Raw genomic sequence first — 17,715 nt, 5'->3', positions numbered from 1 at the left:
CTAAAGAGTGGTCATTCTCCTAATTTGCAACTCTAGAACTCATTTACCCTGGAGTATGATGGCCAGCGGGTTCTCTCTCCATTTGATTTACTTGTTTCTTCTCACTTTGAAATCTTGCATAGTTTCTAGAAAAAAAATCCTTCCTAATCAGCCAGGCTATCACCTGACCAGATGTCATAAAAGATGTCAATGTTTGTGAAATTGCCTTACCAAAGAACAAGATTGGAGTATTTGAAGTCAGAGCTGGGGAGATGGAGGAAGACTAGCACGTTACAAACTCCTGACGACTCAATGTAAATGTGAAATCTGAATGATTACATTAAAAATAACTTGAAATTAAGCCTACGTTATGACTTTGGCTGCAGCCAGTAGGAGGGAAGAAAAAGGAAACTAGCAAACTGAAATCATGTGGCTCATATAAAGAATACATTATGGTTTAAATCTGGCAATTCATTATATTGTTGCCTCAGGGAATAGACTATTTGGTCCTGGTACACAGCGAATCCTCTGTCTGGAAACACGGGACTGACCTGAGGTGAAAGGCCATTGCCAATGGCGGGGTTCATGGGATTTGAAGGCCCGGATGGAGGCACAAAGCTGTCTGTATAGCTGGAAAATCCATGTCTGGTGCTGGGGAGGCAATATGCAGAGCTGCTCTCTGGATTGGAGGGGAGAGTACTTTGGTGAACAGTGCTCGGAGGAAGAGGCTGAGGTCTGTGAACTGTACTGCTGGGATCAGACACGGCTAAAATGAAAAAGACCATTTTTATGATACATTTCATTTGCCTGCCATAAGCATTCCGGTCCCTCCAAATTCTCCCTCCCCTTCCAGGATTCGTTGACCTTTATAACCTAGATCTACAAGCTTCTTTTGCTAGGTCTTAGTATCCTTCCTGCCCTTTATCTCTGTAAAGGTAAACTGTGATTTGGGAATACTTGTGTATACTGTAGATTTGCATTCAACTTCACTCCTTGAGGGCAGGTTCTGGTTCCTGATTTTTCCAGTGTAATTCTTTACTGGGACCAGTACAGAGTTTCTATATATTGGACACTCTACTGGTAACTGTCAGTGGAAACTGTTTTGATCTAATTAGTTCAGTCTGGAAATTCTACAGTCACCAACTGGTTAAAGCATGGCATAGTGGATGGGCCTGGAAATCAGAAGGTCATGGGTTCTAATTCTGACTCCACCACTTATCTAAGTGACCTTGAGCAAGTCACTGCATTCTTTGGGTCTCAATTACCTCATCTGTAAAATGGGGATTGAGACTGTGAACCCTACATGGGACAGAGATTGTTTCCAACCCAATTTGCTTGTATCCACCCCAGCGCCTGGTACAGTGCCTGGCACATAGTAAGCACTTAGCAAAAACAATCATCAATATTGTTTTATTATTATTATTAATAAGGCTTCCTTTTAAGCAATAGTCATGTCAACAGCTTCACTATAATACACGCTTATTAATTTTGTAGACATGGAATTTAACAATATTCTGGATAGGTAGGCTTCTGGATAAGCATTCCTCATATTTCATGTACCATATCAACCAGGAAATAGTATTTACTGGGTACTTTTTGTGTGCAGAGCACTCTACTGAGTGCTTGGGAGAAAAAACAGAGAATGCCATCATTCTAATCACTTTCTTACATTTTCACTGTCACTATCTCTATATTACTATATTCAGAGTATTATTTCCACTATCAACATCAATATTAGAATGTTATTTTCTGGTGAAATGTACTTCTGATGGTCTTGTGATAAGATTCCAAAATTTAACTTTATTATCCTCTGGTTCAAAATGAAGTCAGTTTTATATTCTTCAATTAATATTTTCTTAATTGTCCCATGTTCAAAGTTGTAAGTTTTAACATTGTATATTGGCATGGAGAGTTTGCTTGAGATCCCAGGAAAAATACAACTTGCCCTAGGAAATTGGGGAGTGGCATATAACTTTCATCACCCCTTTTCTCTTTCTCAGTTTGGAAGCCTGCAGAACCAGGAAAATAACTCAATTCACCAGCATGACTCTTTAGACATACTGCAAATCAATGAGCTGGGACTAGGGTGGTGATGACAATGATGATGGCATTTGTTGAGCACTTTCTGTGTGCCAAGCACTGTTCTAAGCACTGGGGTAAATACAAACTAATCAGGTTGGACAGAGTCCCGGTCCCACATGGGGCTCAAGTCTTCATCCCCATTTTACGAATGAGGTAACTGAGCCCCAGAGAAGTTAAGTGACATCCAGCTTTACACAGCAGACAAGTGGTGAAGCCAGAATTAGAACTCAGGTCCTTCTGACTCCCAGGCCCTTGCTCGATCCACTAGGCCTTGTACTTCCATGGAATCTGGGTGCATATTGAGCACTTACAATGTGCAGAGCTCCACACTATATCTTCGAGGAGAAAAATCTGTTTTCATATTCCTATGTAAGCTGATCTATCTTTGTTGTGGAATTTAGCACTGGGAGAACTTATTTTGCTGTGTCTCGTTATGGGTAGGAACTGTATCTGCTTATTGTTGTATTCTCCCAAGCGCTTAGAACAGTGCTTTGCACTCAATAAGCCTTCAATGAATACAATTGAATGAATTAATTAATTAATGAGTAGTAAAAACACCAGGATGCACATCCACCACTGGCCTTAGTCGGCTCTCAGTCTCACTCCCAAATGGGCCTCTGTCCACAAATAATAGTGAGCACTGAGCATGGGACAGAGGAAAAAGTGGGCATTCTCTTCCCCAGCTCAGATCTGTATAGATGCCCTGTAAGGGGCAAAATCGTACTCAAATAAGTCACTGCACTCTTCTGGTTTTCTACATTTAATAAGAATTGTGGTATTTGTTAAGTGTTTACTATGTGCCAAGCACTGTACTAAGCACTGTGGTACTGGGTGCCGCACTCCTGTGGTACTGGGGTACATACGAGTTAATCAGGTTGGACACAGTCCCTGACCGAAAATGGAGCTCAAAGTCCTTTCCCCAAACAATACCCTGTATGTCAACTTAGATACCCTTCCAAACATGGGAGAATTGAACTCAATGTAGGTTCATAAAAATTAATTTTGTCAAAGCTCAGTTTATTAATATGACTATCGTATTAAGTGGCTTGCAAAAACTCCATGTACTTCTCTAGATATTAGGCTTGAAAAAATAAGTTTAATAGCAGTAGCCAGGTGGCAAAGCCAAATTCCATAAATGCCAATTGTTTATTCAAAAAAATTAAGAAAGCAATCAACACCCTCTATTCCTCTCTGCTTTACCTTGTGGGATCGACGTGGGTTGGTAAGAGGTCTCGGTCAACTGGTAAGTTGGGAGAGTTGGCATGGCAGTAGGAGGGAAGCCTCCTGGAATCAAGTGGTTGAAAGCCATCAGTTGATTGGCTCCAGCTTGTTTCCTCCATCTTGCACGACGGTTGCTAAACCAAACCTAGAGAAGTAATGTAAAATTTTGAGAATTTGACTCATTAAATTCTTGTGTGTTCACATCCTAGAGAAGAAAATCAAAGATCTTTTGTTAATAGGACTAGTCTTTCCACAGAGCAAGTACCTTACATCCCCACGGAACTTTCTCTTTAAAAATATATGTAGTATTTGTTAAGCATTTACTATGTGCCAGGCACAGTACTAAGTGCTGCAGTAGAATTGGGTTAGACACAGTCCTTGTCCCACGTGGGGCTCAAAGTCTTAATCCCCATTTTACAGATGAAGTAACTAAGGCACAGAGAAGTTCAGTGATTTGCCCAAGATCACACATTGGAAGAGTGCTGGAAGTAGGATTAGGACCCAGACATTAGACACGTATTTAGAAAGGGGAGCAAGTAGAACCATGTACATGATAACACTACCTGTCGTTGGGTAGGGATTATCTCTATTTGTTTTCGAATTGTACTTTCCAAGTGCTTAATACAGTGCTCTGCACAAAGTAAGTGCTCAGTGAATATGGCTGAATGAATGAATGAAGAAATCTTATTGATTAAAGAAGGAAAAGAGAAATTCAAAGCTCTATTGAAAAGTTTAAAGAAATTGCAAGAAAATCAATAAATACAAAGCTAGTTTCTATGTTGCTGTAAATTTTTCCTGAAAGAAAGCTGTAAGGATTTGGAGAACCCTACAGAGGGATATTTTCAGAAACTCATCTTGAAAAAATTTTGCAGTCTATTAGACAAAAACAAATATTCTTCAACAAAATAGTAATTGGAACATTGTAGAACTTAATTGGAGCACTTATTTTGCCAAGCACTCTACTAAGCACTGAGGTAGATAGAAAACAATTTGGTTGGACACAGTCCCTGTCCCATATGGGGCTCACAGTCTAAGGAGAAAGGAAAATTGGTATTGAACCTCCATTTTACAGAATAATAATGTTGGTATTTGTTAAGCGCTTACTATGTGCAGAGCACTGTTCTAAGCGCTGGGATAGACACAGGGGAATCAGGTTGTCCCACGTGGGGCTCACAGTCTTAATCCCCATTTTACAGATGAGGGAACTGAGGCACAGAGCAGTTAAGTGACTTGCCCACAGTCACACAGCTGACAAGTGGCAGAGCTGGGATTTGAACTCATGAGCCCTGACTCCAAAGCCCGTGCTCTTTCCACTGCGCCACAGAGTAGGAAATTGAGGCACAGGGAAGTTAAGTGACTTGTTCAAGGTCACCCAGCAGGCAGGTGGTGGGGTGGGGATTAGAACTCAGCTCCCCTGACTCCCAGGCCTGTGATCTTGCCACTTAGCCATGCATATCTTATCACAAATCCAGCCATTATCCCCAAAGCAGAAGTGGCTGCTTCTGACAGAGGTTTCCTCTTGGTTCTCCCCAGAGCACACCACTACCGTTCTTCGAGAAGCCTGCCACCCCAAGGACTCCACACTGCTATCATCATCATTCATTAATTCAAAAGTACTTATTGAGCGCTTACTATGTGCAGAGCACTGTACTAAGCACTTGGAATATACAATTAGGCATCATCATCATTCATCATCACCCTACCCTAGTCAGCAATGACTCTATTTGACACAGAACCTAAAATAATTTCCCTGTTAGCCTTGCCACACATTCCTTCAAACCTATCAAACTAAACTATTTTTTCTTACTCAATAAAATCTTCGCAAACAAACCATTTTCCATTTCAAATTTGAAGGTTGTGACTCATTTACTGTGATGAAAGCATAAAGAGGAACAAATGTGTTCATCTGACTGTATCTTACCTGCGGCAAATAATGATTTACTCCTTCATTTGACTGATCAAATAAATCTTTATACTCTTCTCAAGCCCCAGTGGCAGATCTTGATCTAACTTATTTAACATTTCATAGACTGAATTTTATGGAGATTCATTCATTCAATCATGTTTATTGAGCACTTACTGTGTGCAGAGCAATGTACTAAGTGCTTGGAAAGTACAACTCAGCAACAGAGACAATCCCTACACAACAATGGACTGACAGTCTAGAAGATATTGATGGATTCTGAACCAAAGAATACCCATGAATTTTAAAATTAGGCAACTTCTAAGTAAGCAAAAAATTAAAAGGGTTCAGTGAAAAGAGAAACTTTAGATGTCATTTTAAAACTGTAACTAGAATGATACTAAAATTTTGAGAGTATAGCAACTGAGATAACTCCCATCCTCACTTCATGACAATATTATTTTCCTTGAGACTAATTGTTGATAACAGGTGATAAAATTCAACTTTTCATATTATTTGATAGATTCCATCTAAAATCATTTTTCTTTCAAGAAACCTTCCCTGTCTAAGCTCTCATGTGCCCTATTCACCCTCCCATCTGTGTCACCTAAGCATTTGGACTGTACCACTTAAGCACTTGGGTTGATTGAAAATACCATTAACGCAGAAAGAATAACCCATAACATTTAAGATAAAAAAGATTACACTAATTAAAAACCTTCTTCACTAGCCAAGAGACAATATTCTACTTTGGAATTACTACTGTGCACTATAGCAATACCTCACTACTTTCATTCATTCATTCATTCAATAGTATTTATTGAGCACTTACTATGTGCAGAGCACCGTATTAAGCACTTGGAATGTACAAATCAGTAACAGATAGAGACAGTCCCTGCCCTTTGATGGGCTTACAGTCTAATCGGGGGAGAAGGACAGACAAGAACAATGGCAATAAATAGAATATAGGGGATGAACATCTCATTAAAACAATAGCATATAAATAGAATTAAGGCGATGTACATTTCATTAACAAAATAAATAGGGTAATGAAAATATTTTGTAATATAATACAATAATATAATAATAATATAATACAATATAATAATATATAATATAATATAATAATAATAACATAATACAATAATAACAGTTGAGCAAAATATATGTAGTTGAGCAGTACTTTCCTACTACAACCCAGCCCACTCGCTTCGCTCCTCTATTGCCAACTTTCTCACCGTACCTAGATCTCATCTATCTCGCTGCCGACCTCTCACCCACATCCTGCCTCTGGCCTGGAACGCCCTTTCCCTTCATATCTGACAATTATTCTCCCTCCTTCAAAGGCCCATCTCCTCCAAGTAGCCTTTCCTGACTAAGCCCTCCTTTCCTCTTCTCCCATTCCTTTCTGTGCCGCCTAGACTTGCTCCCTTTATTCAAGCCCCCTCCCAGCACCACAGCACTTACGTACATTTCTGTAATTTTATTTATTAATGTCTGTTTCCTCCTCTAGATTGTAAACTCACTGGGGGCAGGGAATGTGTCTGTGATATTGTTATATTGTACTCTCCCCAGTGCTTAGTACATAACCCTGCACACAATAAGTGCTCAATAAATACGATTGACTGACTGACTGCCTGGAAATCTTTAATCAAGCATACAAAACTTGTCAGGCCCTTACCATTCCACATCCCATGCTCCCTTAGTTGTTTTGCTTGTCTGGACTCACTTTGCTTGTTCTAGCTCACCTAGGGTGGCTCTTCTACCCTCCAAAGCTGGAGTCAGATTGTCCCTACAATTGCAGTCCTGTCCCTGAGTCCTTTTACTGGACAATCAACTTGACTTGGCCTTTGGAGTCCATCTCTGACAGGGACCATGTCTAATTCCCATCTGGGTATTCTCTCCCAGTGCTTAGAGCAGTGACCTGCACACAGTAAGTGCTGAATAAATATTATTAATTCATTCATTCAAACATATTTACTGAGTGTTTACTGTGTGCAGAGCACTGTACGAAGCACTTGGAGGAGTGAAATGTTGCAGACTTGATAGACATGTTCCCTGCCCACAGTGACCTTAGACACAGACAAGATAGGGGCTGGGTTGGCTTAGGAAACAGTAGAAATGACCAAGTACAAAAATACCTAGCTTCAATCCCAGTTGCTCATCAAAACCCAATCAAATTAAAATCAATGAAAAGTTCTGAATGAGGAAAATCCTATAAAATCAAGGAATTAGTCAAACAAGTCTGGTTTTAAATCTATAAATACATTCTGAGGGACATCTCCTCCACTTCAAAACAACTTCAGATCTTTTTTCAAGTTGCCATTAGGATGGCCTGAGGCAGGTTCTAAGGAGTGAGGCACAATCCTTCCCTCAAGGAATTTACAATCTATTATTCCCAAATGCATAAAAACTACAGCAGAGAGTGTCTGAGACAAGATTTAGACAGCAATTTAGGCATTTTTTTTTTGTTCTACCAGAGATAATTTCCAATTTTCCCCTGAAATAGACATCTATTTAAACAAAACGATATCAACTCTATTTCAGATGGATTGGAACACGATTGAGTTTCTCAGGTCAGATTTATGTTATTTGCATTCACATATTAATATAGGATTAGCATCAATTATATATACATAGGACCAAATTTTCATTTGGTCCTCTAACTTTATTATTCCATCCATTTCACTTAACTAAATCACTTAACTTCTCTTTACCTCAGTTACCTCATCTGCAAAATGGGGATTAAGACTGTGAGCCTCATGTGGGACAACCTGATTACGCTGTATCTGCTCCAGTGCTTAGATCAGTGTTATGCACATAGTAAGCACTTAACAAATACCAACATTATTATTATTTATCTAAAATGATACTGATGGGGAGGGGGGAATGTTCAAATTACACCACCAGATTATGTTTAACTAATATGAATTTCCAAGTGATATATCTAATTTACCCTTGTTTTGTATTATCTTATCCCCACACATACGCAGTCATTTATTTTTACCACTCTAGATGTAAATATCTTTATGTTTATCTCCCTCATTGAAGTGTAAACTCATTATGGGAAGGCAGTATATCACTTTTTATTCTGTACTTCCCAAGTACCTTGTACAGTACACTACACCAAATCAGGCTTTTAATGTCTACTACTATTACTCTAATCCCATCTGCCATGTGCTTGCTCTGTGACCTTAGTCAAGTCACTTCACTTCTCTGTGCCTCAGTTATCTCATCTATAAAATGGGAATTGAGACTGTCAACCTACGTGGAACAACCTTCTTGGCTTGTATCCATCCCAGCACTTCGCACAGTGACTGGAACATAGGAAGCGGTTAACAAAAACCACAATTATTATTATTCATTAATTCAATCCTATTTATTGAGCACTTACCGTGTGCACAGCACTGTACTAAGTACTTGGGAGAGTACAGTATAACAATAAACAGACACATTCCCTGACCTCAGCAAGCTTACAGGCAAGAGAACCTCTAATACTACTGCTGTGTGATCCAACTCAGGGGACAAAACAAGTCTGGAAATTTCTTTCAGAGTTTAATACTTTTCAGTGCCAATTAAGGCAGGGTTATATAATAAAGTATTTCATCAAACGTCAGTATCCACTAGGTATACAAACATGGCTACATGAACACATTAATAGTCTGTGATCTCAAAGTTAAATCATAAATTTGATAAATATTTTTGAGCATGATACTTATTCCTCTGCTTCCATTCTCTCATGGATGAAAGAGGAATAATAAAGCCTAATTATAAAATATGTAGGATTGTTCATTTTTCTAAAAACACAAAAGATAATACATCTTTCACACATAGTAAAATCTGGCTAGGGTTAGTCTGGCACCACATTTTTTCACCACTGCTTATTTACATAGTAGCAACCCAGAAAAACTCCAGCTAAGACTGAAATGCAATAATTATCCATTTACATGATTCAAGCACTCAGCTATTCACTAGAGACTAAGAAAAATTTCCCCTCCAGGAATCCTGCAGTTTGCTACTATCCACTTTGAACATTATTGGGGAAAAAAGGGAGGGCATTTGTTCCTCTGAAATTATTTGACATTATGACTCTTAAGAGGGAGATATCAGCTAAGACAAATGAAGGGTATTGTGGAGGTTGACAAACCTTAGGTTTTGAATGGGAATTTTAAATGCAACATAGGCAAGGATCAAACTTTCCAAGAAAAATATGCATAGCTCAACTTTGTTTTCATTGTTTTCCACAATGGTAAGACAAGGGTGACCTCCTTTTGCTTAAGTATGAATAAAAATCGGTACATAACCAATAATCCATTCTAAAATGTATTCATGCAGATTTTGTTCTTTGTTGAGCAGTTTCATTTGATACATGTTATTCCTGGAATTATTTCATCCCTGGCTGTAAATATCTTAAATGACATATTTGTTACCGTGAAAGTGAAAAATCATTTCACTAGTTCGTCAATAAACAATGAATGTAGGAATATATACAATTCCTATATATGCTGATGATTGTTGACAATATAGTCATGAGTATGAGGTATGCAGAGGGATTTTAGGATTAGGGCTAGATCAGAATTGTAGATCATATATCAGATTCTTTGTCTCACAGTTGCTAAATGGGAGGAGAGATTTTTAGCAATTTCTAGTTACAGTGTGCATTCACCAGTGAATGTAAGAAATGAAAAAGAGTCATCGCTTTCGCTAAACCTGACCTTGATCACTAGTGACTGCTAAGAACTCCTGGATTCCGCACTGTAACATCAACATCGTTGAAAAAAAACACTTAAGTGAGGGTTTTCTTTCATCTCCTTGCCCTAGACTTTTCTCAGGAGTGCTGCTGGCTATTAAACTAATTCTTTCATTGTTTTTCCTCTAACAACACAGATACCTCCAGGGTACCATCAGTCCAAATGAAATGTCCCCACTATTTCTTTTCCTGATCATCTTTACAACAAACAAGATTTCTTCTGGCACTTTAATCACTGATTGACTAGTATCTTTACTCCCATGCTGGGTTAAGTAAAAGATCCATATGCTAGATGTTCTAGGGAATTTGTTAGGCTGTAGATCATAGCAGTCCTGTGAGCTGTGATGTGTCTCTAGAGATCTGAGAAAGCCATAAGGAATGTTAAGAGTCACAGGGTTAAAGCCACATTAAGACAGCTGTTATGTTAATGGGTGTTCATATTTTTCCAATCAGTAATCCCAGTTAACACAAAAAGTAGAATAACGTTTTATTGGATTGTTCATAAAAACGAGTGGATTGCTATTATTGTTCTTAAATAGCTATTGGGCATGAAACCAAGACTGGGCCCTTACAAAACATTTAGATCATTCCGCTTTATAGCTTTATAACCTATTCTGGAATCCATCTCTAGTCCTAAAAAACATATAATACAGTTCTTTTTCTGTAAAAATATATTGTATTTCTGAGCATTTATACTCAGCTGAATTACTTCTTTACTCAGCATATGTTAAACTGTTAATGGAAACATGTCTCAGTGAATTCTTTAAAAAAAATAACTTTTTCAATCAGTCAATGGTATTTATTGAGCATTTTGTGCACAGCATTGTACTAAGGTCTTGGAAGTGTACAATGCAGTAGAATTGGTAAACATGATCCCTGCCTACAGGAAGCTTGCACTTCCAAGTAGAAAAAATGTTAGTCTATGGATTAGGTAGCCCAAGTGCGGTTTTTTATGCACTGCACATTTTGTTTCCTCTGTCTGTGGCTACACTCAGTTTTCATCTAACATGGGGGTTCCATATTTGCAAATCCTATTTTAAGGAAAACTTGTACCATGGTCAATGTGACAAGTATACACACAAGTACACCCACACATGCAAACTAACTACCTCTCCCAACACCACAAAATGCTGCATCCAAACAGGTTTTTGCTGTTGAAGGAGCAGTCACTGTCTCTATCTGTTACTGATTTGTACATTCCAAGAGCTTAGTACAGTGCTCTGCACATAGTAAGCACTCAATAAATACTATTGAATGAATGAATGAATGAATGAATGAATGAAGGATTCCTGAGCAACGTTCTGGCCAAAGCATCCTAAGGCAGAACTGAGTATATAGCCCACTGCTTCCTACAAAACCAATTTAAAAGGATCTTTAAAAATCCACGACACCATAATTCAAGAGATTAGCATTATCAATAATTATGAATTAAATGACTACAAATTAAGCAGCTACTAGCAACACCATTGTCATCATTAACACCAACCAGAGTAAAATGTTGAAGGGTCAAATGAAACTTCTAAAAGTCAGGAACAAATTTTAATTTTGACATTTTTGAAAACTGTGTAGCCTAGTGGATAGAGCACAGGCCTGGGTGTCAGAAGGACCTTGTTCTAATTCCAGCTCTGCCACTTGTCTCCTGTATGACCTTGGGCAAATCACTTCACTTTTCTATGCCTCAATGGGGATTACGACTGTGAGTGATTAATTCATATCTCCCCCAGAGCTTAGAACGGTACCTCGTACATAGTAAGCACTTGAAAAAAACCATTAAAAAATTGGGGTAATGCCAATCTTTGAAAACAAACAAACAAGATCTCAGTTGATTTATGCTGACGAATCATTGGGCCATGAACAGGCGACCAACAGGTTTGAATCACAACTTCTATTAGTTGTCCTGGAGGGGAGGGAGCTGTCCAGATCTAAGTCTCCTCTACTCCAACAAAGAAGGTTGTACTGATTGGCGCAACCTTCCTCGTGCCAGCCCTTGGACCTTTCTTTGAAGCAGTCTCTTCCTCCTAAGTTCCACTTGACCATGACACCCATTCTTCTTTCACAGCAACGTCAGACATGAGGGAACCCCAGGGGAACTTCAGTCTCTGGCAGCTTTTCGTCCATATAGAACAGGAATTGTGTCTGAAGTTCCTTCTGTGTAGTCTTTCCCAAAGCTAAGTACAGTGTTCCACACACAATAAGTGCTCAATAAATTATATTAATGCTACTAAACAGTGACTGCAGTGAGTCTCTAGAACCATAAACCCTATTAACCCCCTGGAAGACAGCAGAGGAGTAAAAACAAGTGAAAACAAGAGAAGCTGCATGGCTTAGTATATAGAGCATGGGCCTGGGAGTCAGAAGGACCTGGGTGCTAATCCTGACTCCACCAAGTGTCTGCTGTATGATCTTGGGCAAGTCACACTTTTGTAGTGTGGAACAGGGACTGCATCCACCCCCATTGGCTTGTATTCACCCCAGCGCTTAGTACAGTGCCTGGCCCACAGTAAGCACTTTACAAATGCCATAATTATAATTATTATTCTAATCTGGGCTCCATCATTTGTCCACTGTGTGACCTTAGCCAAGCCACTTCACTTCTCTGCACCTCAGTTGCCTCATCTGTAAAATGGGGATTGAGACTGTGAGTCCCACATGGGGCCGGGACTATGTCTAACCTAATTTGCTGTATCCACCCCAGTGCTTAGTACAGTGCCTGGCACATAGTAAGCACTTAAAAAATGTCATCATCAGCATCAGCATCAGAACCTAATCACTCCTCCCCTGCATCAGGGAAAGCTGTACTGAACAACAATCCTTACTCATACTTATTACTTTTATCATATTGTATTCCCCCAAACACTTAGTGCCGTGCTCTGCACACAATAAGTGCTCAATCAATAGCATTGACTGATTGATTACCATACCAAGACACCCCCAGAGAGAACCTCAACCTCAATAGCACAAGAAGCTGTGCCAATTTTTAGACTCACTTCCCTGCAGTAGGGGAAGCTGTTCCAGTCAGAGAAGCTGTGTGGCCTAGTGGAAAAACAATGGGCCTGGGAGTCAGAGGACCTGGGTTCTAATCCTGGCTCTGACACTTGTGACATCTGGCAAGTCACAACTTCCCTGTGCCTCAGTTTCTAGGATGTGAACAGGGATTGTGTCCAATCCTATTAACTTGTATCTACCGCAGTGCTTAGAATAGCTCTTGATACATAACAAGCGCATACCAAATACCATTAATAAAAATTAAAGTAGCCAACTTTGGTCAGGGGAGGTGCCCAAAGAAGCTGCTGTTACCCCATTTCCAACTGGATCGCGTGTTTCTCCCAGGCTCACATCACCTAAAGTTGCCCGCAGCCCCAGTCGATCTCTTACTAGAAGGAGTTGTCTCCCACCCAGTTTCTGAAGCCCTCTGGGGATAGGATTAATGTTGCACACAGAAATGGGTTTGACTAAAACACCCTCCTCTCCAGAGAAGCAGACTCACCCCAAAGTCAGAACCGATTTCAGCGGCCTCAGTCTCACCAATGGGGCTCTGGTAAAAAGTAAGCACTTAACAAATACCACAGTTATCATTAAGAAGAGTCATCGCCATAAGAAGGAGCATGGTCTAGGGCAAAGCATGGCCTGGGAGTTACAGGGCCTGGGTTCTAATCCTGCTCTGCCATTTACCAGCTGTGTGCCTGTGGGCAAACCTCTTCACTTATCTATATCTCGGTTACCTCACAGTCTCGTGGTTCAGTGGAAAGAGCACGGGCTTGAGTCAGAGATCATGGGTTACAATCCCGGCTCCACCACGTGTCAGCTGTGTGACATTGGACAAGTCACTTAACTTCTCTGGGCCTCAGTTACCTCATCTGTAAAATGGGGATGAAGACTGTGAGCCCCATGAGGGACAACCTGCTCACCTTGTATCCCCCCCAGTGCTTAGAACAGTGCTTTGCACATAGTAAGCACTTAACAAATACCAACATTATTAAAATGGGGATTAAATACCCGTTTCCTCTACCCCTTAGACTGTGAGCCCATGTGGGACAGGGCCTGTGTCTAACCTGATTATCATGTATGTCCCACAGTGCTTAGTATAGTGCCTGGCACATAGTATGCTCTTAAGAAATACCATTATTATTATTGTCCCAGAGGCTGGAGATCAGTGAGCCTTCCCCAGCTTCAGAGATCCATTCAGTGGGACTTCTTCACCAAAACTGAATTACTTGGATAATCGCCTCCACTCTTTGAGCCAAGATGGAAGGCACCTGGAACCAGGCTCTCCCCACAAAAGATAACCTAAAGTACCAAGTTGTATACTGTGACTCTGAAAGAATTAATGGACTCACATGTAGAAAACACATTTTCCTAAATAATACTTTGATCACCTTAATCTTTAAATACACTTGTCACAGGTGAATCTCTCCTCCAAAGAGTTCAAGATACTTCAAAATAAACTGTCTCACAGTGGATACTATTAAAATACCACTGAAAAGTACAAACTTAAAAATTACACACTTCCAAAAGCAAAATCATGACATATTATTGTACCTCTTTTCCTTTTGAAAAAAATAACACTGTGTAAGGACTCCAGAATTGTCTAAAAGATTCAGTCAGGCGAATCACTGAGTTACAGCTCTGGAAGGGAGTTCATCTTGTCCAGCCCCCTGCCTCCCGATCAAGGAATTATTATGATATCCAGAACAAATGACTGTTTAATACTTTTCAGATCCCCAATGATGAAGCTTCCATAGTCACTTTGGGAAGCCCATTCCAGTGTTTTTAATCCCCTTGTGAATCTACCTTACAAACAATTCAAATCTGTGGCTTTAAAGTTCAATTCCTCTTGTTTAGGATTAAATTGAAGAAAATTATTGTTACCCCTTAGCCAAAACTATTCCATTTTCTTCTAATTTTCCTCATAGAATGTATTTTTCAGCTCTCTTATCACAGCTGTCTCTCTTCTCAAGATCTCTAAATCCTCTCCATACTTTTTAAAGTGTAGTGACCAAAACTAATAAAGTACTGACTGGTGCAATATCTATATGGAGAAAATTTAGCCTAAATTCCAATCTGTTTGTAGGGAGGATTTGTAGCAAGCAGTCCAAAGACAGGTTTTAGGAACCAAGGACAATGGGTTCCATTGCCAAACCTGCACTGGATTGTCTGCCTGATTGATAATCTAATTTCAGGTGTCTACATCCCTCTTCTCTTAATCTTGCCCACCCCCTCAGCGATCAGCCTAAGTGGCCTGAAAAAAGTCACCAGGATGGTAACATAGTGAACAAGAGTGGCTCAGAGCTCCTACTACTTCCATGAAGCAGCGTGACCTAGTGGAAAGATCACAGACCTTTAAGTCTGTGAAGCAGCATGGCAGCTAGAGAAGCAGCATGGCTCAGTGGAAAGAGCACGGGCTTTGGAGTCAGAGATCATGGGTTCGAATCCCGGCTCGGCCACTTGTCAGCTCTGTGACTTTGGGCAAGTCACTTAACTTCTCGCTGCCTCAGTTACCTCATCTGTAAAATGAGGATTAAGACTGTGAGCCCCAAGTGGGACAACCTGATTCCCCTGTGTCTACCCCAGCATTTAGAACAGTGCTTGGCACATAGTAAGCGCTTAACAAATACCAACATTATTATTATTATTAAGTCATAGGACCTAGATTCTAATTCCAGCTCTGCCACCTATGTGCTGTGTGACCATGGACAAGTTGCTTAACTTATCTGTGCCTCAGTTCCTTCATCTGCAAAATGGGGATTCAATACCTGTTCTCCCTCCAACCTAGACTGTGGCTCCTATGTGAGACCTTATTATCTTGTTTCTGCCTCAACCCGAGTATAGTGCTTGGTATATAGTAAGAGCTTAGCAAATAGCACAATAATTTTGACTATGGGTCAATGAGAATACAGTTTCCAACAGAAACATGCTCCTGCCCTTTATCACCAGTAAATACTTTGCAGCCATTCTTTGCTGAACTGTGACAGAAAGTGTAGGCAACATCTTCCAGCAGTCTAAAGAACCAGCGATCTACTGTTAGAATACCAGCAGAATCCATGAAATCTTTCCATGATGCCTTTAGGTTTCCCCCAGGCACTAATTCTGGAAACATCCTTAATCATCTGTACCTGAACTCGAGCTTCTGTGAGCTTAGCCCTTTGGGCAAGTTCCTCCCGTGTATAAATGTCAGGGTAGTGGGTTCTCTCAAAAGCCCTTTCCAGTTCTTCAAGTTGTTCGGCTGTAAAGGTTGTTCGACTCCGCCGCTGCTTCCTCTTTAATGGTAGGTCTGGTTCTGAATCAATGTCAGAACCTTCATCTGACTGGGGTGCTGAGGCTGGAAAGGACACAACAAAGCAATTAGAGTTTCACCAAAAAAGAAAAAAGGATAATCGGGTTATGAAAGTAGTTGGCTAACCACACTAGCCTGCCTGACTTCTCACCTCTTGCTTCCCAAATTCACTAAAAATGACACTAAAATTTACAGAGAATAAATCTCAGGTCCCTTGAGTTACATTCAATTAAACCCCAAGTCTTGTGGATTATTAATAATACAATGGAAAAAAATTTGTCCGAACTTTGGTACGGTATCTAAAAGGGTAGGAATACATAGTAAATGATACTTTCTATGAGCATGGAGATTATAGTACTTTCTTTAGGAAGATCATTCATTCTGATGTATCTTGTCACTCTTTGTCTTTTTTTAATGGCATTTATTAAGTGCTTGCTATGAGGCTGTCATTGTACTACGCGCTGGGGTAGATACAAGCTAATCAGGTTGGACACAGTCCATGTCCCACAAGGATCTCAAATCTGAATCCCCACTGTACAGATGAGGTGAGTGACTTTCCCAAGGTCACACAGCAGAGAAGGGATAGAACCAGGATTAGAACCCAGGTCCTGCTGACCCAGTTCCATGCTCTATCACTAAAGTACAGTGCTTCTCTTTTCAGTTGTAATTGATATATAACTGACAAGATAATTTTTTAATGCAAATTCCATTAACTCAGAGATCAGTTTCTCTGCCTATTGGAAAAAGGACCAGACTAAATGTTGGGGATGGAATTTAAAATGACATATACTAGCATAAGATTCAGCTCTAGCTATGCTCAGGGCTCATTCAGGAGTCAGAAGGTTGTGGGTTCTAATCTCAACTCTGCCACTTGCCTGCTGTGTGACCTTGGGAAAATCACTTTTCTTCTCCTTGCCTCGGTTTCCTTATCTATAAAATGGGATTAAGTCTATGCGCCCCATGTGGGACAGGGACTGTGTCCAACTCAAGTTCCTTGTATCCACCCCAGCACCTTGTACAGTGCTTGGCACATAGTAAGTGCTTAACAAATGCCATAACTATAACTATTATTATTACTATTTAAACAATCACCCAGTAAGAATTGAAAATGGTGGGGAAAATGTTCCAAAAACAGATTCTTCTCAACTTCCTTCTACTGTACCACTTTCCCAACTTTGAGTGGCTCCTTATGCTCTCAGAGAATTGTAGGAAAAAAAGTGATCGGGTTGGAATTAGATATGGCCCCGGACCTAATAATGATAATAATAGTTGTGGACCGTGGCTCAGTGGAAAAAGCATGGGCTTGGGAGTCAGAGGTCATGGGTTCGAATCCTGTCTCTGCCACTTGTCAGCTGTGTGACTTTGGGCAAGTCACTTAACTTCTCTGTGCCTCAGTTACCTCTTATGTAAAATGGGGATTAAGACTGTGAGCCTCATGTGGGACAACCTGATTACCCTGCATACCCCAGCGCTTAGAACAGTGCTCTGCCCATAGTAAGAACTTAA

General features: G+C 40.1%; 1 protein-coding gene across 1 annotated transcript in view; it reads right to left on the bottom strand.

Moving 5' to 3' along the window:
• The window catches only part of LOC100074477 (paired box protein Pax-3), a 101,584-nt gene that overhangs the window by 35,111 nt on the left and 48,758 nt on the right, over window positions 1-17,715 (bottom strand). Inside the window, exons 6-8 of the mRNA XM_039914468.1 lie at window positions 16,049-16,254; window positions 3,262-3,427; window positions 531-745 (exon numbers count right to left, since the gene is read on the bottom strand). Coding sequence (XP_039770402.1) covers window positions 531-745; window positions 3,262-3,427; window positions 16,049-16,254 — 587 coding nt within the window. The remainder of the gene's footprint in view (window positions 1-530; window positions 746-3,261; window positions 3,428-16,048; window positions 16,255-17,715) is intronic.

The sequence above is a fragment of the Ornithorhynchus anatinus genome, chromosome 1 (assembly GCF_004115215.2).
Source record: "Ornithorhynchus anatinus isolate Pmale09 chromosome 1, mOrnAna1.pri.v4, whole genome shotgun sequence".
NCBI classification, from domain to species: Eukaryota; Metazoa; Chordata; class Mammalia; order Monotremata; family Ornithorhynchidae; genus Ornithorhynchus; species Ornithorhynchus anatinus.
This window is presented reverse-complemented; position numbering and strand designations above follow the sequence as displayed.